Below are 17,822 nucleotides of genomic sequence, written 5' to 3' on the forward strand. Positions count from 1 at the left end.
TGACTCCAGCGGTCACATGATCGCCGAGCCGGGAGGCAGAAGGGAGAATGCGGAAGACGCCGGACAGGTAAGCAGATCCCTCCACGATGCAGTGAGCACCTGCACCCTCCTGAATTCTGTCAGTTCAGGAGGGTGCAGGGAAAATGTATTTTTTCTCATCCATTCTCCCCAGCTCCAATTTATTTGGAGCTGGGGAGAATGGATGAGAAAAAATAAATGGATTGGAAAGGGTTAAGATTCTACTCAAACATACACTGAAACACCAAAGGAAAAAACTGCGTACTGGACTCACGGACAGACATAGCACAAAGACCGATAAATGCTCCAAGTACTCACCAGCATACCTGTACACATAGCCCGATGGAATAACTATAGAATCTACAACATATTAGTTCAGATTTTGGCCAAGATACTTAAGCCCGCAAGCCGACTTCTAAAGTCTCACAAGTCCCTACTATAATGAGACAACTAACCCCAGGAAGCCTGCCTGCCTGCAAGCTGGGCAATTGACCTGATAGGGACGACCCTACACTGATACCTAACTAGCCCAGAGATGGTAAACGATCTAAAGTAGGACAGGACACAGTTCACACTAACACACCAGAGATTGCATACAACACAGAACAGAGCTGTTCATACCACATGTCTGGCCACCAGCACAGATCCAACAGAACACATCACTGTGTGTTCACACATGTCCGGCCACCTGCACAGACACACAACACACATTATGCTTTAAAGCAAAACCCCGGCTTGTTGGGAAACCCACTGTCATGCATAGAAATAGCTAATGCAAATGTCCTCACACCAAGGCAAAAGAGTCAGACACTAAGCTGAGGTAAAGAGAACCTTGTCAGGCATCACCAGCCTGACAACAAACAAGACATCAGACGTCTGGAAGCCACATCTGTCAAAGGGAAGGGGAGCGGGGGTCTGCATAAGATGCAGTCAGGGACTACAGGTGTCCAGACTGTCCTCAGGGAAGGTGAGAGAAACACTTTAAACTACACATGCATAACATCGAGCTCCGAGTGGGAAAAGACAGAATGAGTAGAATGACCAGCATCCTCTAGCCAGAGGAGTTGGTATTTATGTGCAGCAGACCAGTGGGGATTGGCTGGCTGGAGAAACTCCACACCCAGCCAGCTCAATTATCTCACAGCTGAGAAGGTGTGCTTCTGAAACCTCATAGAACAACAGGTCCCAGCAGCACAACATAACAGTATTTAACTGTAGGGTGGGCCCTCAGAGTCAATTCTACTGGTGGGTTCTGGGTACCCAAGTCTGACACTGAGCCCATGAGATGGCTCAAGTAACATAGTACTAATTAAAAGACTATGGACAATCACTAGTATGTATTTCTTTATGTTTGTTATGTGCATAAAGTTTCAAAAATTGGGGTTATCACAGTTCATTTCTGCATCTTCATATAAGGAAGATTGCTCAAGGTTATTGTTCACATAATCCTTTGATATGTTTATGTTTTCATACTTTGGTTCTGTGTCTTCTCTATCATCTGTGCTTTGGTAAATGTGATCAACATTTTGGGCTTGCTCCAGCATTATCGGATCATGCAAGTTTGAATACGTATTGTCTGGTTTATCAGGATTGTCTGCTTTCTCTATTTCATCCCCAGTCAAGTTTCTTTTAAGGATAGAAGAACTTGGAATAACTATTTTTTTGAGTTTGTTGTCTTGTAATTTATCATTTGAAGAGTTTTTGCCCATAAATTTGATATCTTCTGGATAAGTAGTCTTTGACTGAGAAACTTTTGAGTTTGAATGCTGTAACAAACTTCGCCTTGTCGGTTTTGAGATTCCTTTCTGTAAACTTCCGAAACGTTTCAACACTGCCTGTACTGCTCCATCCATATTGCCTTCTGACTTTCTACGAGACTTATAAGACTTTCTTGGGGGGCCAACAGTCACATAAAGAGTGGAAACATTGTGAACCTTCCTTTTTACTTCTGAGTTCTCTTTTAAGCCAGCCTCTATAACTTCTGATTTAAAGGATGCCTTTTGAGCATTAGACATTGTCCTCCGGCGGCCAACTGGACCACTTCTCTGGACCTTGGGATCATCCTCTGATTCTGGATTACAGTTTATTGTATCATAGTGGTCATTACTGTGTTTACCCTTTTCTAACTCATCTCCATTCAAGGTCTGTGATTGTATAGAGGGCAACTTTGGGAGACTCATAGCAAGTTTTGGTTTCCGAATAAGATTGGGTGTCTCAGTTGTGGATGATCTTTGACTTTCAAACTTGGTTCCTTCAGCAAATGATACAGATGGTCTTTTGGCTTTTGCTATGCTAGAAGTTCTAGGAATAGGAAATGGAAGGGATACGTCATCTGTGTTTAAAAGCATGGCATCAGGGAATACATTGCATTTTGAACTTATTTCTTGAAGTCCGTCCAAGTCAGCAACAGACATTCCTATAAAACACAAAGAAAGAGTAGTCTAATAAGTCATTTGAGTTACACCTCAGATCGACTAGGTAGAACACTGGACTTGTGACCAGGGCCACTGCCAGCACCACACAAATTTAAAGCCTAGATACACTTTTAGATGACTTTTCAGAATAAGTTGCCATGTATGTGCAAGAGGGATAACACTATTTCTGGCCATTATATAACTGGTATCCAGCTATTTTCACCAGTTTTTGCCTCTGCAACTTATATTTCTACATGTCACTTTGATCTGTTGTTCTCCTCTCTAACTCTCTGTAGCACACACACATAAATAACAGCATCATCCAGGAATTGTAAATGAGTACGGAGCAGTACGGATGTAACGTGGGGGTCAGAGAGTCTAAGTTTACCGTGTATTACAGGTGTGTAATACGTGGTAATTCACAGGCAATCAAATACATAGTCTTACACTATTTTGCTCACATTTGCATGTATGCATTGTGTAATACACGAGCGCAGAAAAGAACACAGCATGTACTATTTTGCTGCATATTACATACGAGATTTCATAATCTTTGAAAATTCTTAGAGAACTTGAGAAGCTCCAGAAGATTGGAAAAGGTCAAATGTTGTCCCTATCTTTAAAAAAAAAAAAAATCTTTTAAAGAAGGTGGATCCAGGAACCTACAGACCTGTGAGCCTGACTTCTATACTGGGAAAGATCTTTGAACAAATTATTAAACATCATGTATGCAAGTACTTAGATAAAAATGGAGTAATTAACCAGAGTCAGCATTAGTTTGTAACAAACAAGTCATGCCAGATGAATCTTATTTCCTTCTATGACAGAATCACCGACTGGGTTGATCAGAGAAATGTGGTGGATATAGTATATCTTGACTTTAGTAAAGCATTTCACAAAGTATCTCATGCCATACTTATTGAAAAAATGACCAAACATGGGACTGACAAGGCAACTGTTAGGTGGTTTCACAACTGGCTGAATGATCGGACTCAAAGAATGGTCATAAATGGCTGCACATCCAAGTGGAAGAATGTATCAAATGGGGTATCACAAGGCTCTGTCCTAGGCCCAGTGTTGTTCAACCTTTTTTATAAATGATCTGAAGGAGGAAATTGATGGGAAACGGATCAAATTTGCCAAAGATACAAAGCTAGGAGGGATAGCTAACACTAGGGAAGAGAGAGAGAGAGAGAGTATTTAAAAAGATCTAGAAAAGCTTGAACAGTGGGCGACAACTAGCAGAATGGTATTTACAAGGAGAAATGCAAAGTCCTACATCTGGGCAAGAAAAATGAAAAAGGCACATACAGAATGGGAGGAATTGGGCTAAGAAGCAGCACATGTGAAAAAGACTTGGGTATACTAATAGGTCATAGACTGAACATGAGTCAACAATGCGATGCAGCAGCCAAAAAGGCAAACACAATTTTGGGATGTATTAAGAGAAGCATAGAGTCTAGATCACATTAGGTAATTATCCCCCTCTACTCTTCCTTAGTCAGACCTTATCTGGAATACTGTGGACAGTTCTGGGCACCCCACTTTAAAAAGACATAGACAAACTGGAGCAGGTTCAGAGAAGAGTTACCAAGATAGTGAGCAGTCTGCAAATCATGTCCTATGAGGAACGGTTAAAACATCTGGAAATGTTTAGCTTGCAAAAAAGAAGGCTGATAGGAGACTTAATAGCTGTCTACAAATATCGGAAGAGCTGTCACAGTGCAGAGGGATCAGCCCTATTCTCATTTGTACAGGGAAAGACTAGAAGCAATGGGATGAAACTGAAAGGGAGAAGACACAGATTAGATTTTAGAAAAAACTTTCTGACAGTGAGGGTGATCAATAAGTGGAACAGGTTGCCACAGGCGGTGGTGAGTTCTCCTTCATTGGAAGTGTTCAAACAAAGGCTGGACAAATATCTATCTGGGATGATTTTGTGAATCCTGCAGTGAGCAGGGGGTTGGATTAGATGACCATGGAGGTCCCTTCCAACTCTACCATTCTATGAGAGTATCACGCCCTCAGTTTGACTTTACAATAGCACTCCAGCCAGTACTGTAGGCTCTGTTCCGTAGCAAACAATTCCTTTTATAGTACAAACAGCAGCCAATCAGTCCATGTTCTTCTAGGCACGCTCACTTTAAATTGTTGCAGAAATTGTCACATGGGCCAATTTGTCGCACAACCCTCTACCGTGGCAACCAGTAAACCCCTTCTGGACAGCCCCTTACAGATTTCTATGAACAGCAAGAATCATTACCCTTCATCACTTTCTTTGTCCTGTCTTGTTATTTCTGTTACTAGAGACTTCAATTGACAACAGGCAGTGGACAAAAAATTTGAAGGAAGGGAGACTCATTGTGGCTGGTTCTTTGGAGTAATTTTTAAGTACAAAAGTTCCATTTTAGGTAATTAAGTAATTTGTATTTTGCTAATTATTAAATTTGCTATCATATTAATACAAGTTGACTCAAAGAATGGTGACCACTGCTATGGCTCTGAGTAGCTCAAACAGAAGTGTTCTGGTAGTTTTTTTTCTTTTATATTCTAGAGAATGGTTGCCTACAAGACAGATAAGCTTAAATGGTCACTCTAGTTGAAACAAAGTTTGCATAAGTCGATACTACAGGGGAACATCACAAATTTTGTACTATATCATATCATAGAAAAATGCTTTCTCTACTTATCAGGCTCCATTCCTCCTCTTCCCTCCTTCCTAAACTGCTCACTCATCCTGAAAATCTACTAAGCCCATCTAAGAAGAAGAGATGGACTAACTTCTCACTGATAGATCAGAATACATACTGCCCATAGAATTCTATGGAGGGAGAAGGTGGGAGGGAGCAAGAGATGAGCAACAGAGAATCAGAAAGACACCCTGACATGCTGCTGCAGTTAATAGTAAGTGTTTTACTGTCTCAGTGCTACTGTGCTCAAACTGCTCAGCACGTTTTTAAAATGTCTTCCATGTTGCTGCTTTTCTGTATATACTAGATAGTAAAAGCAGGAGCAGGATCTCCTTGTCTTTATGTGCTGTGTATGGGAGACATCATAGCAGCCAATCTCCACCCACTAGCTGAGAGAAAACCGAGAATTAGAGATGTAGCATGCAAAGAGGAAAACTGTAAAAATGCAGAATGCAAGTCATACAATGGCCAGAAATACAGTAATTTGTCATGTAAACACATATCATGGCTTATTCTGAAAAGTCACCTGAAACAACAGATATGATTTAAGGGCCAGGTGCAGAATCACACCAATGGAAATAGAGTGAGGAGAAACACTGCTAGCCAATGATGAGAGCCTAGGAGGTAATGTAAGCTGAGTGGGACACCTTAGGCTGAGGAACTGTGGCTGGCACTGTACATTGTAGGTAGCATTGGGGCATGTGTGGCTGGCATTATATAGGAAAACCTAGGGGTGGAACGAGAGCATGTGAGTCTGGCAATACAGAGGGCATCTGTGGTTAGTCACTGTGAAAGCGCTCTTGCTTGTGCTGTAAATTGATTTATAGCCTACATGCAACTGAGATAAAACAACCACCATCACCTTCTCTTGGAGGAACGCAGTAGACGGGTCCTTCTTCATCTGTTTCAAATGATGAAAAGGAGTTTTCAGATAACCAGCCTGTAGAGGGGGATTCAATGAAGCTATGGTTGAAGGCAAGTTCTGTGTCATGATGAGAAACTGGGAGATAAAGAACCATGAGAAGGAGAAAAGTGATATTAACAAGTGTACTTTATGGCATGCATATTGTCTACACTGGTGATCTTCTTATCTAAGCATATTTTACCATCAATGACTGCTAAGTAGAGATGAGCGAGCGTACTCGCTAAGGCAAACTACTCGAGCGAGTAGTGCCTTATGTGAGTACTTGCCTGCTCGTCTCTAAAGATTCGGGTGAGTTGCGGGAGTGAGCAGGGAGGAGCGGGGGAAAGAGAGTGAGAGAGAGATCTCCCCGTCGTTCGTCCCCGCCGCCCCCCCCCACCGGCACCCGAATCTTTAGAGACGAGCGGGCAGGTACTCGCATAAGGCACTACTTGCTCGAGTAGTTTGCCTTAGCGAGTACGCTCGCTCATCTCTACTGCTAAGCATTCCAGTACAGAGTTTATACTAGTGGTCCACAATAATAAAGTCGCATTCATAACAGTTCACAAGCGAGTTTGAATTGCGGAATCCGTGAACATCAAACGCACGGATGATCCACAGCATTCCGCACACATTCAAGCAAATAAAGCATTCGCATGTGAACAGCGACTGCGATTTCAGCTCGTGGAAAAAAAATCACAGCATGCTCTATTCCTTGCGGACGATTTCCATTAAAGTCAATAGATGTCGTCTGACCCACGACCCTCCAGAAAATGATATTTCGGAAAGATCGTGGATTCTGCATCATTGCCTAGCAATGGCATGGGAAAAGCAGAGCTTTAAAGTGATTGTTGCACTTTTAATTTATGGTTTATTACAACTTCAAGTCCAAAACATTTAAAGCAGCACAGACCTGACTGAGCTATTCTTGGTAGTGAGGGATGTGGACATTCCCTATTAACCTAATTTAGGCCTCATTCAGACAATCGTGTTTTTAGTGCTGCTAAGCAGCGCTCAGAACGCGCTTCTATAGGAAGTAATAGGTTCCCATGGACGATTGTTAGACGCGCTAATTCAGCACATCTAATAAAGATAGGACATACGAGTGCAAAGTCGCATGTTAGCTCTGAGGTGCGCACAAAGATAGGACAGGTCCTATCTTTGCTGCATGCTTTCCATAGGCTTCTATGGGAGCCTTGAAAGCAAGCAGCACGCACCTCAGACCGTGTGAACAAGCGACTTCACAGAGCTTGAAGTTTCCCGTTCACACAATCTTTTCAGGACTCTAACAGCGTTGTTTTCTCGGAATAAATATGGAATAAATGTCAATAAACAATTTTTTACAGATACATTTCTTACCAGTAACCCAAGAAACTTTATCACTCCCAACAGAACAGCACGGCAAAAAGGAGCCTATGTTAAGAAGAGCTCCTTGGAAATTGTGCTTCATCCTTGATAAACATCCTCTGTCACCATTAGATATTCTGCAATTTAAGAAAAAATAAAATGCAAGTCCAGTGAGTCCACAACAAGTTGTAAATAGGCGGTCGAATGTGTGCGATGTTCAGGTATTTCATCATAGGATCCCATATAAGGATTACATATAATGTAAGTGATAATCTACTAAGGCCATGTTAGTCCAAAGCATTGCATGGAAAATGTGATAGATGTTTATAGTTTAATGAATTTGTATCTTTGCCTACGTTACTATAGGACCATTGCATGCCGAATTAATGAACTTTTTGACCCGACCATCTCAGATTTTCATTAAATTTGATAGGATGGTAGAGAGCATAAAGTAACTTACAAATGTAAAATTTCAGCCCTTAGTGATACACAATATTCATACAGCAGGGTTACAAACATGAGAAAAAAATATTCAGAACTTTGTTTCTAATTATGGTAGAACTTTTATCTTGGGCTAGTTTTAAAGCTAAGGGGCACAGTTTTCATACAAAATGTCTTATAATAAAATATGACATTCTTCATTTCAAGGTCACATGACATAAACTTCGACCTTGAGTATTTACAGTATGAGATACAGGTAAATGCAATCTCTCCTTGATACAAGTTTCACTTTGGGATGTCTTTGGGAACAGGAGTTAAAAAAGAGAATAGAGTATGAAGGTAGTATATGTTAGATTCAATGAAATACCTTAGCACCTGTTTAGTAAATCACTTTATTCTAGAATGAAATATAATGTTGTATATACATGTCAAGAACATCTCGTTCCATTTCTAAAACAATACATAAAATTGTATATAAGATATATTATTGCTCAGGGAGAGAGAGAGAGAGAGAGAGAGAGAGGGAGAGAGAGAGGGAGGGAGAGAGGGGGAGACAGAGGGAGAGAGAGAGGGAGGGAGAGAGGGAGAGAGAGAGGGAGAGAGAGGGAGAGAGAGGGAGAGGGAGAGGGAGAGAGGGAGAGAGAGGGAGAGAGAGGGAGAGGGAGAGAGAGAGAGTTTGTTTTTCCGACTTCAGTGGAGAGGCCCTTCTTTGTCATATCTCATGGCAAGAATTCATGTGATGGACTTGGTAGGACTGTGAAGTGGCTGGCAGCGAGGGCAAGTTTATAGCGCATTTATACTCAACAAATTATGACTCTGTGATGGTTGTTTGGGTAAAAGATATCAGTAATATGAACTTTATATGTACTGTGGAGAGAAGATGAGTTTAGCCTTTTCTAAGTGGGGACAGCTTCTCTTTAGCGTTGACTAAAGAACGTAGATAGGGGAATAAATAAATCAGCAGCATTAATACTTAACTAATATTTACAGATGCATATCTTGAACACTGTAGCTGCGGATACAGCAGACACTGAATAGAAGCATCTCCCATCATCAGTAGCTGTATTCACTATGCAGCTGAAGACGGATTTTCCTTAACAATGGGTCTTCATCTGCATAGCTGAATTGGATAATGGCAAACGTTTGCTCTTTTCTAATAAAAGTGTACAAAAACAGTGAATTAAATAAATTAAGAAGGGCTTAAAATCATCTCCACATAAAAAATATAAAGTACTCTTGAATATGTCATACAGCAAAACACACTTATCACACCGCTGCAGGAGTGCAATTCTAGTTATTCACTCACCTCTGGCTGGCAGACTGGTGTCCATACGAGAGGATGAATGTCATTTTTTTTGTTGGTGTTGAAAGAAAACTGAAGAAAAATTCATTCAGTGAACTCAACTGAACATGTAATATGAACCCAAGAAAAAATAACATCTAAGATACTAAAGGTCAATTGAGAACGTATGGGGATGAACAACCGCACGTATGATTGCTCATTCCCCATACAGTGCATCCTCTATTGACATAAGGTGATGTGCTGCCGACAATGATTTTTTTTTAGGCTTCACAAAAGATTGCTTCTTTGTCAGCTTACATATTAGTAGTGCAGTTACTGAAGTTGCCACTTGGGGGGCATGAGTGCAGATGGGTCAGGCAGTCTGCGTAGCATTAAAAAAAATTCTGTTTTGGAACTAGCTAATTAGGCCAATTTTTAGACACCTGAGAGGGTTCAATAAGAGAGGAATGAGTCTCCTAAAAGTGTCTCTAAACCTGGAGAGAGAGGCTACGCAAAAAGGTCTGTGGGGTCTGTATGGTAGTGACTGTGTTACACGAAAGGGTAGGAGATGCACCCTGTGTATTTCTGTGAAGATTTGGGCACTAGCTCTGATTACTAGAGAGGGTTATTGCTAATGTCTAGTATGAGGCCAGATGGCCAGGATCTGTATTGTGCACTGTGACTGTGTGAATAATTTGCTGTGAATAGCAGTAGACCTTGACAGAAGCCAGATTAGAAGAATCCCCGGTATTGGACTGAGTTCCTGTGAGTGTAAATCAACACTCAGGAGAAGTGATTAACCCCATATATAGGGTAGGGCGAAACTTTTAAAGAAGTTAATCTCAGGACTGCCATTTTTCTGCGCAAGATGGTTGATTCACATATATAAAAGAGTGTGTATTATTGCTTGGAGCCACATTCGCATTTCTGCAAGCCTCACAGCTGAAACGAGTATTGCTTGTCAGCACAATGTCTGCACATAACTTCTTTCAGTACTTTGTATCCTGGGAAGTGTAGTCATAAAGGGTTCATCCAAGTTAAAGAAAAATTGGAGAGCGAGCAGGAAGTGTTTAAAAAAATAGCAAAATAAGTTATACTCAGAGACAGGCTTGGCCAGGGGGTAAGGTTGCAGGAGCACCCCAGGCCGAGCTCCAAGCAGATGTTTGAGAAGGACTGCTTTTCTCGGCCAAGCTGCGGCATCTTGGTATGGCCACTCATTTCAGCGATGGCTCTTTCATGGTCGCTGATGCCTGTGACTGGCTTAGTGGTCATGTGCACAATGTACAGCACACAACTACTCATCAGCTTCTTTTTATAATTCTTGGGTTTGGTACTGTATTTATGGCATGAACTTGGTTCCCGTGTTGTATTTATGTAATGAGCTTGGTTCTGGTACCATGTATATGTTAAGGCATTGGTTCTGAAGCTGTATTTATGTAATGAGATTGGTTCTGGTACCATATAAATATTATAGCATTGGTTCTGGAGCTGTATTTATGTTGAATAGATAAATAAGTTAAGGATAGAAACACATGGTATGCTGACTATACATTATCAAATTACAGCCATCTATAGATGCTACTAGCTGCACAATATTAGCAATAATTTGTGCTGCCATTAGTGGGTGGGCATAGTTTGGCTCTGTGTGGCCATTTGTACCATGCATTTCCACCTTTAGAATGGGCCTCAACTCATCGGTCAGTGCTGTGTGCTTGTCCCCAGACTAAAATTTGTAGTCAGCCTCTGATTATACTCAATGGTCTTATACCCTTCTGCTCCAGTACCGACATTTCAGTCTTTTCCACTGGGCTTTGTTTATATGCTTCAACAGTAGAGATGAGCGAACCTACTCGGCCACGCCCCTTTTTCGCCCGAGTGCCGCGATTTTCGATTACTTCCGTACTCGGGTGAAAAGATTCGGGGGGGGCGCCGTGGGTGAGTGGGGGGTTGCAGCGGGAAGTGGGGGGGGGGAGGGAGAGAGAGAGGGCTCCCCCCTGTTCCCCGCTGCTACCCCCCGCGCCGCCACGCCTCCCCCTGCCCCCGGTGCCCCCCGAATCTTTTCACCCGAGTACGGAAGTACTCGAAAATCGCGGTGCTCGATCGAGTAATTACTCGAAACGAGTATATTCGCTCATCTCTATTCAACAGTGACATGTCTGTATACATTAGAACCAATGTAGCTAATGATTGTTTGCCTCAGTGATGTATGATACGAGACCATTGAGGCTAGTGGTTGGCAGTAGTCATGTGTATATGGACTCGTCACCAGTGAAGCATGCAAACAAAGCCTGGCAGATCTGACCAAAGTGACGGCGGAGGATCGGACTCCCCAATTTTTCTATAACTCATGCAACCCCTAAATATAACCCATTGCATTAATGGTGCTTAGCTGTTTCCAGCAACATAAGTTATTTAATGTATGTATAAAAGTTTCACATTGTATATGGCTGTTTCCATAGGGGTTGTTTACACTATGTTTTGGTTTATGTCCCCGAAAACGTCATGCAGATGAAACCTTGGGAGGAAACCATAGCCTTCCATTGCTCAAACATAGACCAATATGGTCTATTTTTTCTGCAATTTTCCGTGCTTTTTCGAGATTTGTTTTTGTAGAATAACATGGCCAGCCACATTATTCTGTCTAGCACAAATGTCAGAAACTAACAGAAAGCTGCTTAAATAGAGACATTATAGTTCCTTCCTGAAGTTCTGTCTTGTAGATTATTGATAAATATTAGAGATGAGCGAGTATACTCGCTAAGGCACATTACTCGAGCGAGTAGTGCCTTGGCCGAGTATCTCCCCGCTCGTCTCTAAAGATTCGGCTGCCGGCGGGGGGCGGGGAGTGGCGGGGGAGAGCGGGGAGGAATGGAGGGGAGATCTCTCTCTCCCTCTCTCCCCCCCGCAACTCACCTGTCACCCCCGCCGGCCCCCGAATCTTTAGAGACGAGCGGGGAGATACTCGGCTAAGGCACTACTCGCTCGAGTAATATGCCTTAGCGAGTATACTCGCTCATCTCTAATAAATATGTTTAATGGGAACATTTTTTAAATGAAACTATAAACTGAATCCTTGAGTATTTCCCCCAGAAACATTCTTTCTATACTGAAATTTTCATTTTGTTGCTATTGCTACTTAAACTTATATCATTTACCTGTCTTTACCCTCAGGTTCGTTACTCCCACAGCAACAGCAACAGCAGCAAATGAGCAAAAGCAGACATAAGGGAACAAGAACCCCAGCAATGATGGCATCTGTTTGGCTGGATGCTGCAACAGAACACACATACAGAAGTTACAGGGCATGTAGCAAGTTACACATACAATATATAGGGACTCCTATTGTTTAATTATTTCCATTTTATTACTCTGTCATCTTACTATTTTTGCCTGGCATAAGTTGCTGTTTCTTAGTTGCTTCTCCAGTTGACCCACAGCAAAAATCCACCAGGGGGGAACATAATGTTCTCTCCGCTACAATTACATCAATCTGTACTGGAGAGTACATAAAATTCAAGTATTCATTTGTGTAGGATGATGACTGCACACCACTACAGTGATGCAGATCTCTTATGTGGCACCAGAGGGCTTTTGGGTCTCCCAAGAGTAGGAGTCTCTTACCACCTATAGCTACCCCAATCTGTTATTGTTACTTGGCATATACAAATGAAAGAGGCATTCTTTCTGCCAATAGCAAGAATTAATGCAAGAATGTCTATTCCCATCAAAATCTTTTGACTTTTACAATTGTACCCCAAACACCTTTCAAAATGCCACAACCAGGGCAAAGAGCTGATCACCCTTTATCTCACTCCTGGCACCCGTAGCAAACAGCTGATTTTGGTAGGGCAAGCCATGCATTTCCCCTGTAGCATTATATGATGGCCATTCAAATGAATGGCCTTCGTATAAAACAAGGATGGCTCAGAGTCCACCAGAACATTCCAGAGGCCTTGGAGCAGACATATAAACAGGGGCTGTTTTTTAGGCACCGTCCCTTTAACAAACAAGGAAACTTTTGATCCCTAGTTGTTTTAGTATTATAGCTAGAGATGAGCGAGCGTACTCGATAAGGCAAACTACTCGAGCGAATAGTGCCTTATGCGAGTACCTGCCCACTCATCTCTAAAGATTCGGGTGCCGGTGGGAGGTGGGGGAGAGCGGGGAGGAACGGAGGGGAGATCTCTCTCTCTCTCTCTCCCGCCTGCTCACCGCTGCAACTCACCTCTCACCCGCGCAGGCAGCCGAATCTTTAGAGACGAGCGGGCAGGTACTCGCATAAGGCACTACTCGCTCGAGTAGTTTGCCTTAGCGAGTATGCTCGCTCATCTCTAATTATAGCCAAAGCAATTATTATTGAAGATCATAACATTTTTGTATTGTCATTGATAATCATTATATCTATGGCACCTTTAAAGGGATTTTCGGGGACTAAGATATTAATAACCCATTCTTAGGAATGGTCACCTATATCGGATCAATGGGGTTTCACCGCTCATGAACTCCGCCAATGAAGTGGTAGTCACTTCACTGCATACCAGGCACGGCAATGTATATTTAATAGTGACCGTGCTTGGTATAGCAGCTTAATCTCATTCACTTGAATGGGACTAAGCTGTTCTTAGGAAATGTGACCAATGAACATGATTAAAAGGATAGTTTATCAATATCGTAAAGTCCTTTTACATGCAACGATTGTTGGGCGCTAAAAGGGGTTCTCTGAGTTGTAAAAATTTTGGACAACCCTTTTCCCATGCATGAAAATACTTTAGTTACAAGCCTGTATTACTCAATTACTACTGCGTTTCCCCGAAAATAAGACAGCGTCTTATGTTAATTTTTGCTCAAAAAGGTTTAACTTTTGTACATGTATAGCTGCCTGGACACTATTTAAATTGACTTTTTTAATTAACTGTTAGCAGGGCTTAATTTTGGAGTAGGGCTTATATTTCAAGCATCCTCAAAAAGCCTGAAAAATCATATTGCATCCTCAAAAATTCTGGAAAATCATGATATGTCTTATTTTCAGGGTATGTCTTATTTTCAGGGAAACGGGGGTAACAATGATTTTAACTTTTAAATGCCATCTAAATAGTTGTTTGTACAAGGAAGGACATAATAAGTTGATGTCAAGACAATAAAAAGGATCCACGTTTTACTAAATATATGCATATAAAAAGTGATGCATGCAATGATTATTTGCTCTTGCAGTAAGGGACATTTAAGCATGTTTGACATTCTTTTTCCTCCATACAAACAGTTTGACCTTATGTCAAAACAGTCTGTGGTTCAAGGATAAACCATCGATCTGTGTGAACATCCTGTTTCTATTCTACCAGCATTTATTTTGTAAATACCAAATAAGTTAATGATTGTCTTCCCAAGATTACTGATCAAAGCAAAGCATATTTTCCTCTTCACTATGCATACATTGTGGACTCTTGTAAATACACCCTGACATGAGATAATAGTCATTTTCAGAGGTGCAGAAGTTTAGAAATGTTAGAAGAGTGATATTCTAAGAACGAGTGCTTGCTTACTCAGTTGACATCTTCCATGCTTTGGGTCACATTGACCACCGCTGCAATCACAGATGCTTGAACAGTTGGATCCAAAATATCCGTGAGGACATGTTTCATTGCAACTGTAGACATAACAATTACAAAAAAAATATTAAATAACACTTATGTATCATTTATTACTATAATAGGTCGGAAGATATGTACACACGGATACAGTGATCACGTTGTAACACATTTCTTGACATCTTAACCCTTTCCAATCGAATTTGTATTCTGGTTTTCCTAAGGGTCTTACTCTTTTTCTGCCGTTATACAACAGCGCTATATGCTGGCTAAACCCAGTACTGCATGAGGTGACACATTAGATAGGCTCCGACAGCAGAGAGGCTGGCAATATACAGTAAGAGAACCCCGACGGCTGTCTTCCAACATGGGAGCTGTACAGCTTTAAATCGTAATGTCTTAAGACGTCAGACAGTGGGTTGTAAAGGGTTAAATAAACAACTAACATAAAACCCTGACTTATGGCCATGTGGCTATGCTAAACTTAGGTTTCAAACATGTATAGTATTGTTAGATAAGATGTATAAAAAAAAGCAAAACAGAAATACTGTCCGAAATAAAACTTTACTTGGGTTAATTCTGATGTTATCATGGGTGAATGCAGAATTTTGTCAATGAAGCATCACATAGCCAAAAATGGATGCACACACACATATAAAAGTATACAGCTGTATATAAATGCATACACCTGCCATTTACAATCAGTGTCCTTAGCAATGCCCTATGTCAATAGCATTCAGACATCTATATAGAGTGTCCATTGATAAATAGTGAGTAGGTTGCTCAGAGAAAGGCATGTGATGTTTGGATATTTGTGAGGGTATATGTATATATTGCCATATGTTTTTTATGCTTTTATACCTGTATGCAAGTTCTATTCAATGCTAAAATGAGAAAAACTTAATATGTCGCCTTACATCAGATATTCAAAGGTTTGCAAGGCTGAGAGAGATGTGTCCAGAAATTCAGAGATGATACAGAACCGGACACGAAGGCAGCGTGCTTGGCTGTTTTCCCAGAGGCGCCGTATCAAGATAACGACTGTTTACCTACGTATATAACTATCACTGCCTCAGGCGGAAATGCGGACTTCACATATATGGTTATGCGGTGAATTTGAGCCAATGAGACCATCACCCATTCCTAGTGATGTGACCAAAGGGTATAAGACGCCATGTAATCTATAATAAAGTGCGCAGTCATGTCCCCGTGTGAGGAACTATACCAGACCTCCCTGTGTAGTGTCTCTTCTTTACCGCCGGCAGCGGGGGGGGGGGGGGGGGGGGGGGTGATTGGTGCTGTACGCAGAATTTCCCTGACATATTGACATACAGTATAAATGAGCTGCATTAATTGCACACATAGCACATAGGGTGGCTATTAAGTGCTATATACTGTTCTGATAGTGCCATTCTGCACCCGCATAGACATTCAGTGATCATATAAAACTAAACACTGCTGACATAGTGTCCACATAAAGTTAAACTGTGCCCAGATTATATCCCATTTTCCCACATAGGGCCCTACGCCACTCAAAGTGATATATTGTGCCCACATAGTGTTAAACTGTGTGCAGACAGCACCATATTTTGCCAACATTTAGCCTTGCGGTGCTCACTTACTGGCATATTTTGTCCATAGAGATAAAAGAGTGCCAACAATTTGCTAAACTTTGCCTACACAGAGCCAATCAGCATCTAAATAGAGATAAACTGTGCCTACGTCAAGACAACACCCACATAGTGCGAAATTGTACCTGAAAAGTGCCTTTGACACAAACAGTGTCCAAATATTGCAAAATAGTATGCATGTATTGTAAATCTGTGCTCGGAGAGTGCCTAGATAAACAGGTCCTTATTTAGTTTAGACAGTTTTCCTTGACTGAACTCTCATACAATGATCAGGAGAATTGTGCTGCCATCTGCAGGATCTCCTAGCATCCTTTTTGCATATATCTACGCATTTCATACCTGTGTTTCCAGAATCCAAAGTCACAGACACACTCGCCTGTTACTGGGTTACACTTCCCATGGACGCAGAGCGGGCACAAGTGTTTGCATCTGTTCCCATAGCTTCCAGCTGGACAGAAAAACTCACACCTATGGAGAGAAGTTCAACAATTAGCACCCATATCAGGCGAGGCCAAGTACATTTCAGGTCATCCAAATGCTAATTTACTGGCTATACATAGGAGCAAATTGAGCGAATGATGACATTTGCTTAAAAATGCACACTCAGATAACTGCATGAAATGAACTACAATTGCTCATTCATTGTTAAATTGTTCTGTTTTGCACAATCCAATGCTTTTTGTAGCAACTAGTAAATATAAGAAATTATACCCGAGTGTTTCTGGTGGTGCAATGTGCCACACAGCTCTGGTACATGCACGTCACACACACAGCTCTGGTACATGCACATCACACACACAGCTCTGGTACATGCACGTCACACACACAGCTCTGGTACATGCATGTCACACACACAGCTCTTCTACATGCATGTTACACACACTGCACTGGTACATGTAAATCACATACAGCTCTGCTACATACATTTTTCATACTATAACACAGGGATCACAAGCAGCACAGTAGAGTCCTGCACACACTGATCACCCCATGGTCATGTGACCTCGTACTCCTCCCACACAGGTGACTGATCACATGATGGTGACATAATCACAGGTGCTGCAAGCACAGGGCTGCTGTCCGGCTCTGCAGGTTTTTAGCAAAGTGAAGGACCTGTGATGATGTCACTGTTATGTGATCAGGAGTGGAGCTCAGAGCCCTGGTGACTGATCCCAATAGTGGTGACATCTTCACATGTAACTCACACAGTCACTCACTTACAGACAAGTGGTCATTAGTATTCCACAGCAACTGAGACTGCAGGGGTTTGTAGGAGATTTAGTCCACCCAAAATCTGTACAGGGATGAAGGATCTGGGATGATGTCACCGTCATGTGATCAGGGGCGGAGCATGTAACTCATGCACCATCATGTCACTGATCACATGATGGGGATATCATCAAAGGTCCTGTAAGCAGAGGTGTATCTAAAGGCTCAGGGGCTTGAGTGCTAAAGTTCACCTTGGGATCACCCTCCATACCCATACCTAAGTCGTGCTGCATACAGCTGCTAA

The 17,822-nt window shown here is 41.8% G+C and overlaps 1 protein-coding gene across 3 annotated transcripts in view; it reads right to left on the reverse strand.

The window, feature by feature from the left end:
- Window positions 1–1,351: 1,351 nt before the first annotated feature.
- The window catches only part of SCARF1 (scavenger receptor class F member 1), a 64,304-nt gene continuing 47,833 nt past the window's right edge, over window positions 1,352–17,822 (reverse strand). For 2 of the 3 annotated variants that reach the window (XM_066599672.1, XM_066599671.1), the window contains exons 6-12: window positions 16,649–16,777; window positions 14,634–14,737; window positions 12,249–12,363; window positions 9,118–9,186; window positions 7,383–7,507; window positions 5,985–6,122; window positions 1,352–2,434 (exon numbers count right to left, since the gene is read on the reverse strand). In XM_066599672.1, the coding sequence (XP_066455769.1) occupies window positions 1,389–2,434; window positions 5,985–6,122; window positions 7,383–7,507; window positions 9,118–9,186; window positions 12,249–12,363; window positions 14,634–14,737; window positions 16,649–16,777 (1,726 nt within the window). In that variant the 3' untranslated portion in view covers window positions 1,352–1,388. The remainder of the gene's footprint in view (window positions 2,435–5,984; window positions 6,123–7,382; window positions 7,508–9,117; window positions 9,187–12,248; window positions 12,364–14,633; window positions 14,738–16,648; window positions 16,778–17,822) is intronic. The other variant, XM_066599673.1, reaches the window with a different exon arrangement.

The sequence above is a fragment of the Eleutherodactylus coqui genome, chromosome 4, assembly GCF_035609145.1.
Source record: "Eleutherodactylus coqui strain aEleCoq1 chromosome 4, aEleCoq1.hap1, whole genome shotgun sequence".
In the NCBI taxonomy this organism is placed as follows: domain Eukaryota; kingdom Metazoa; phylum Chordata; class Amphibia; order Anura; family Eleutherodactylidae; genus Eleutherodactylus; species Eleutherodactylus coqui.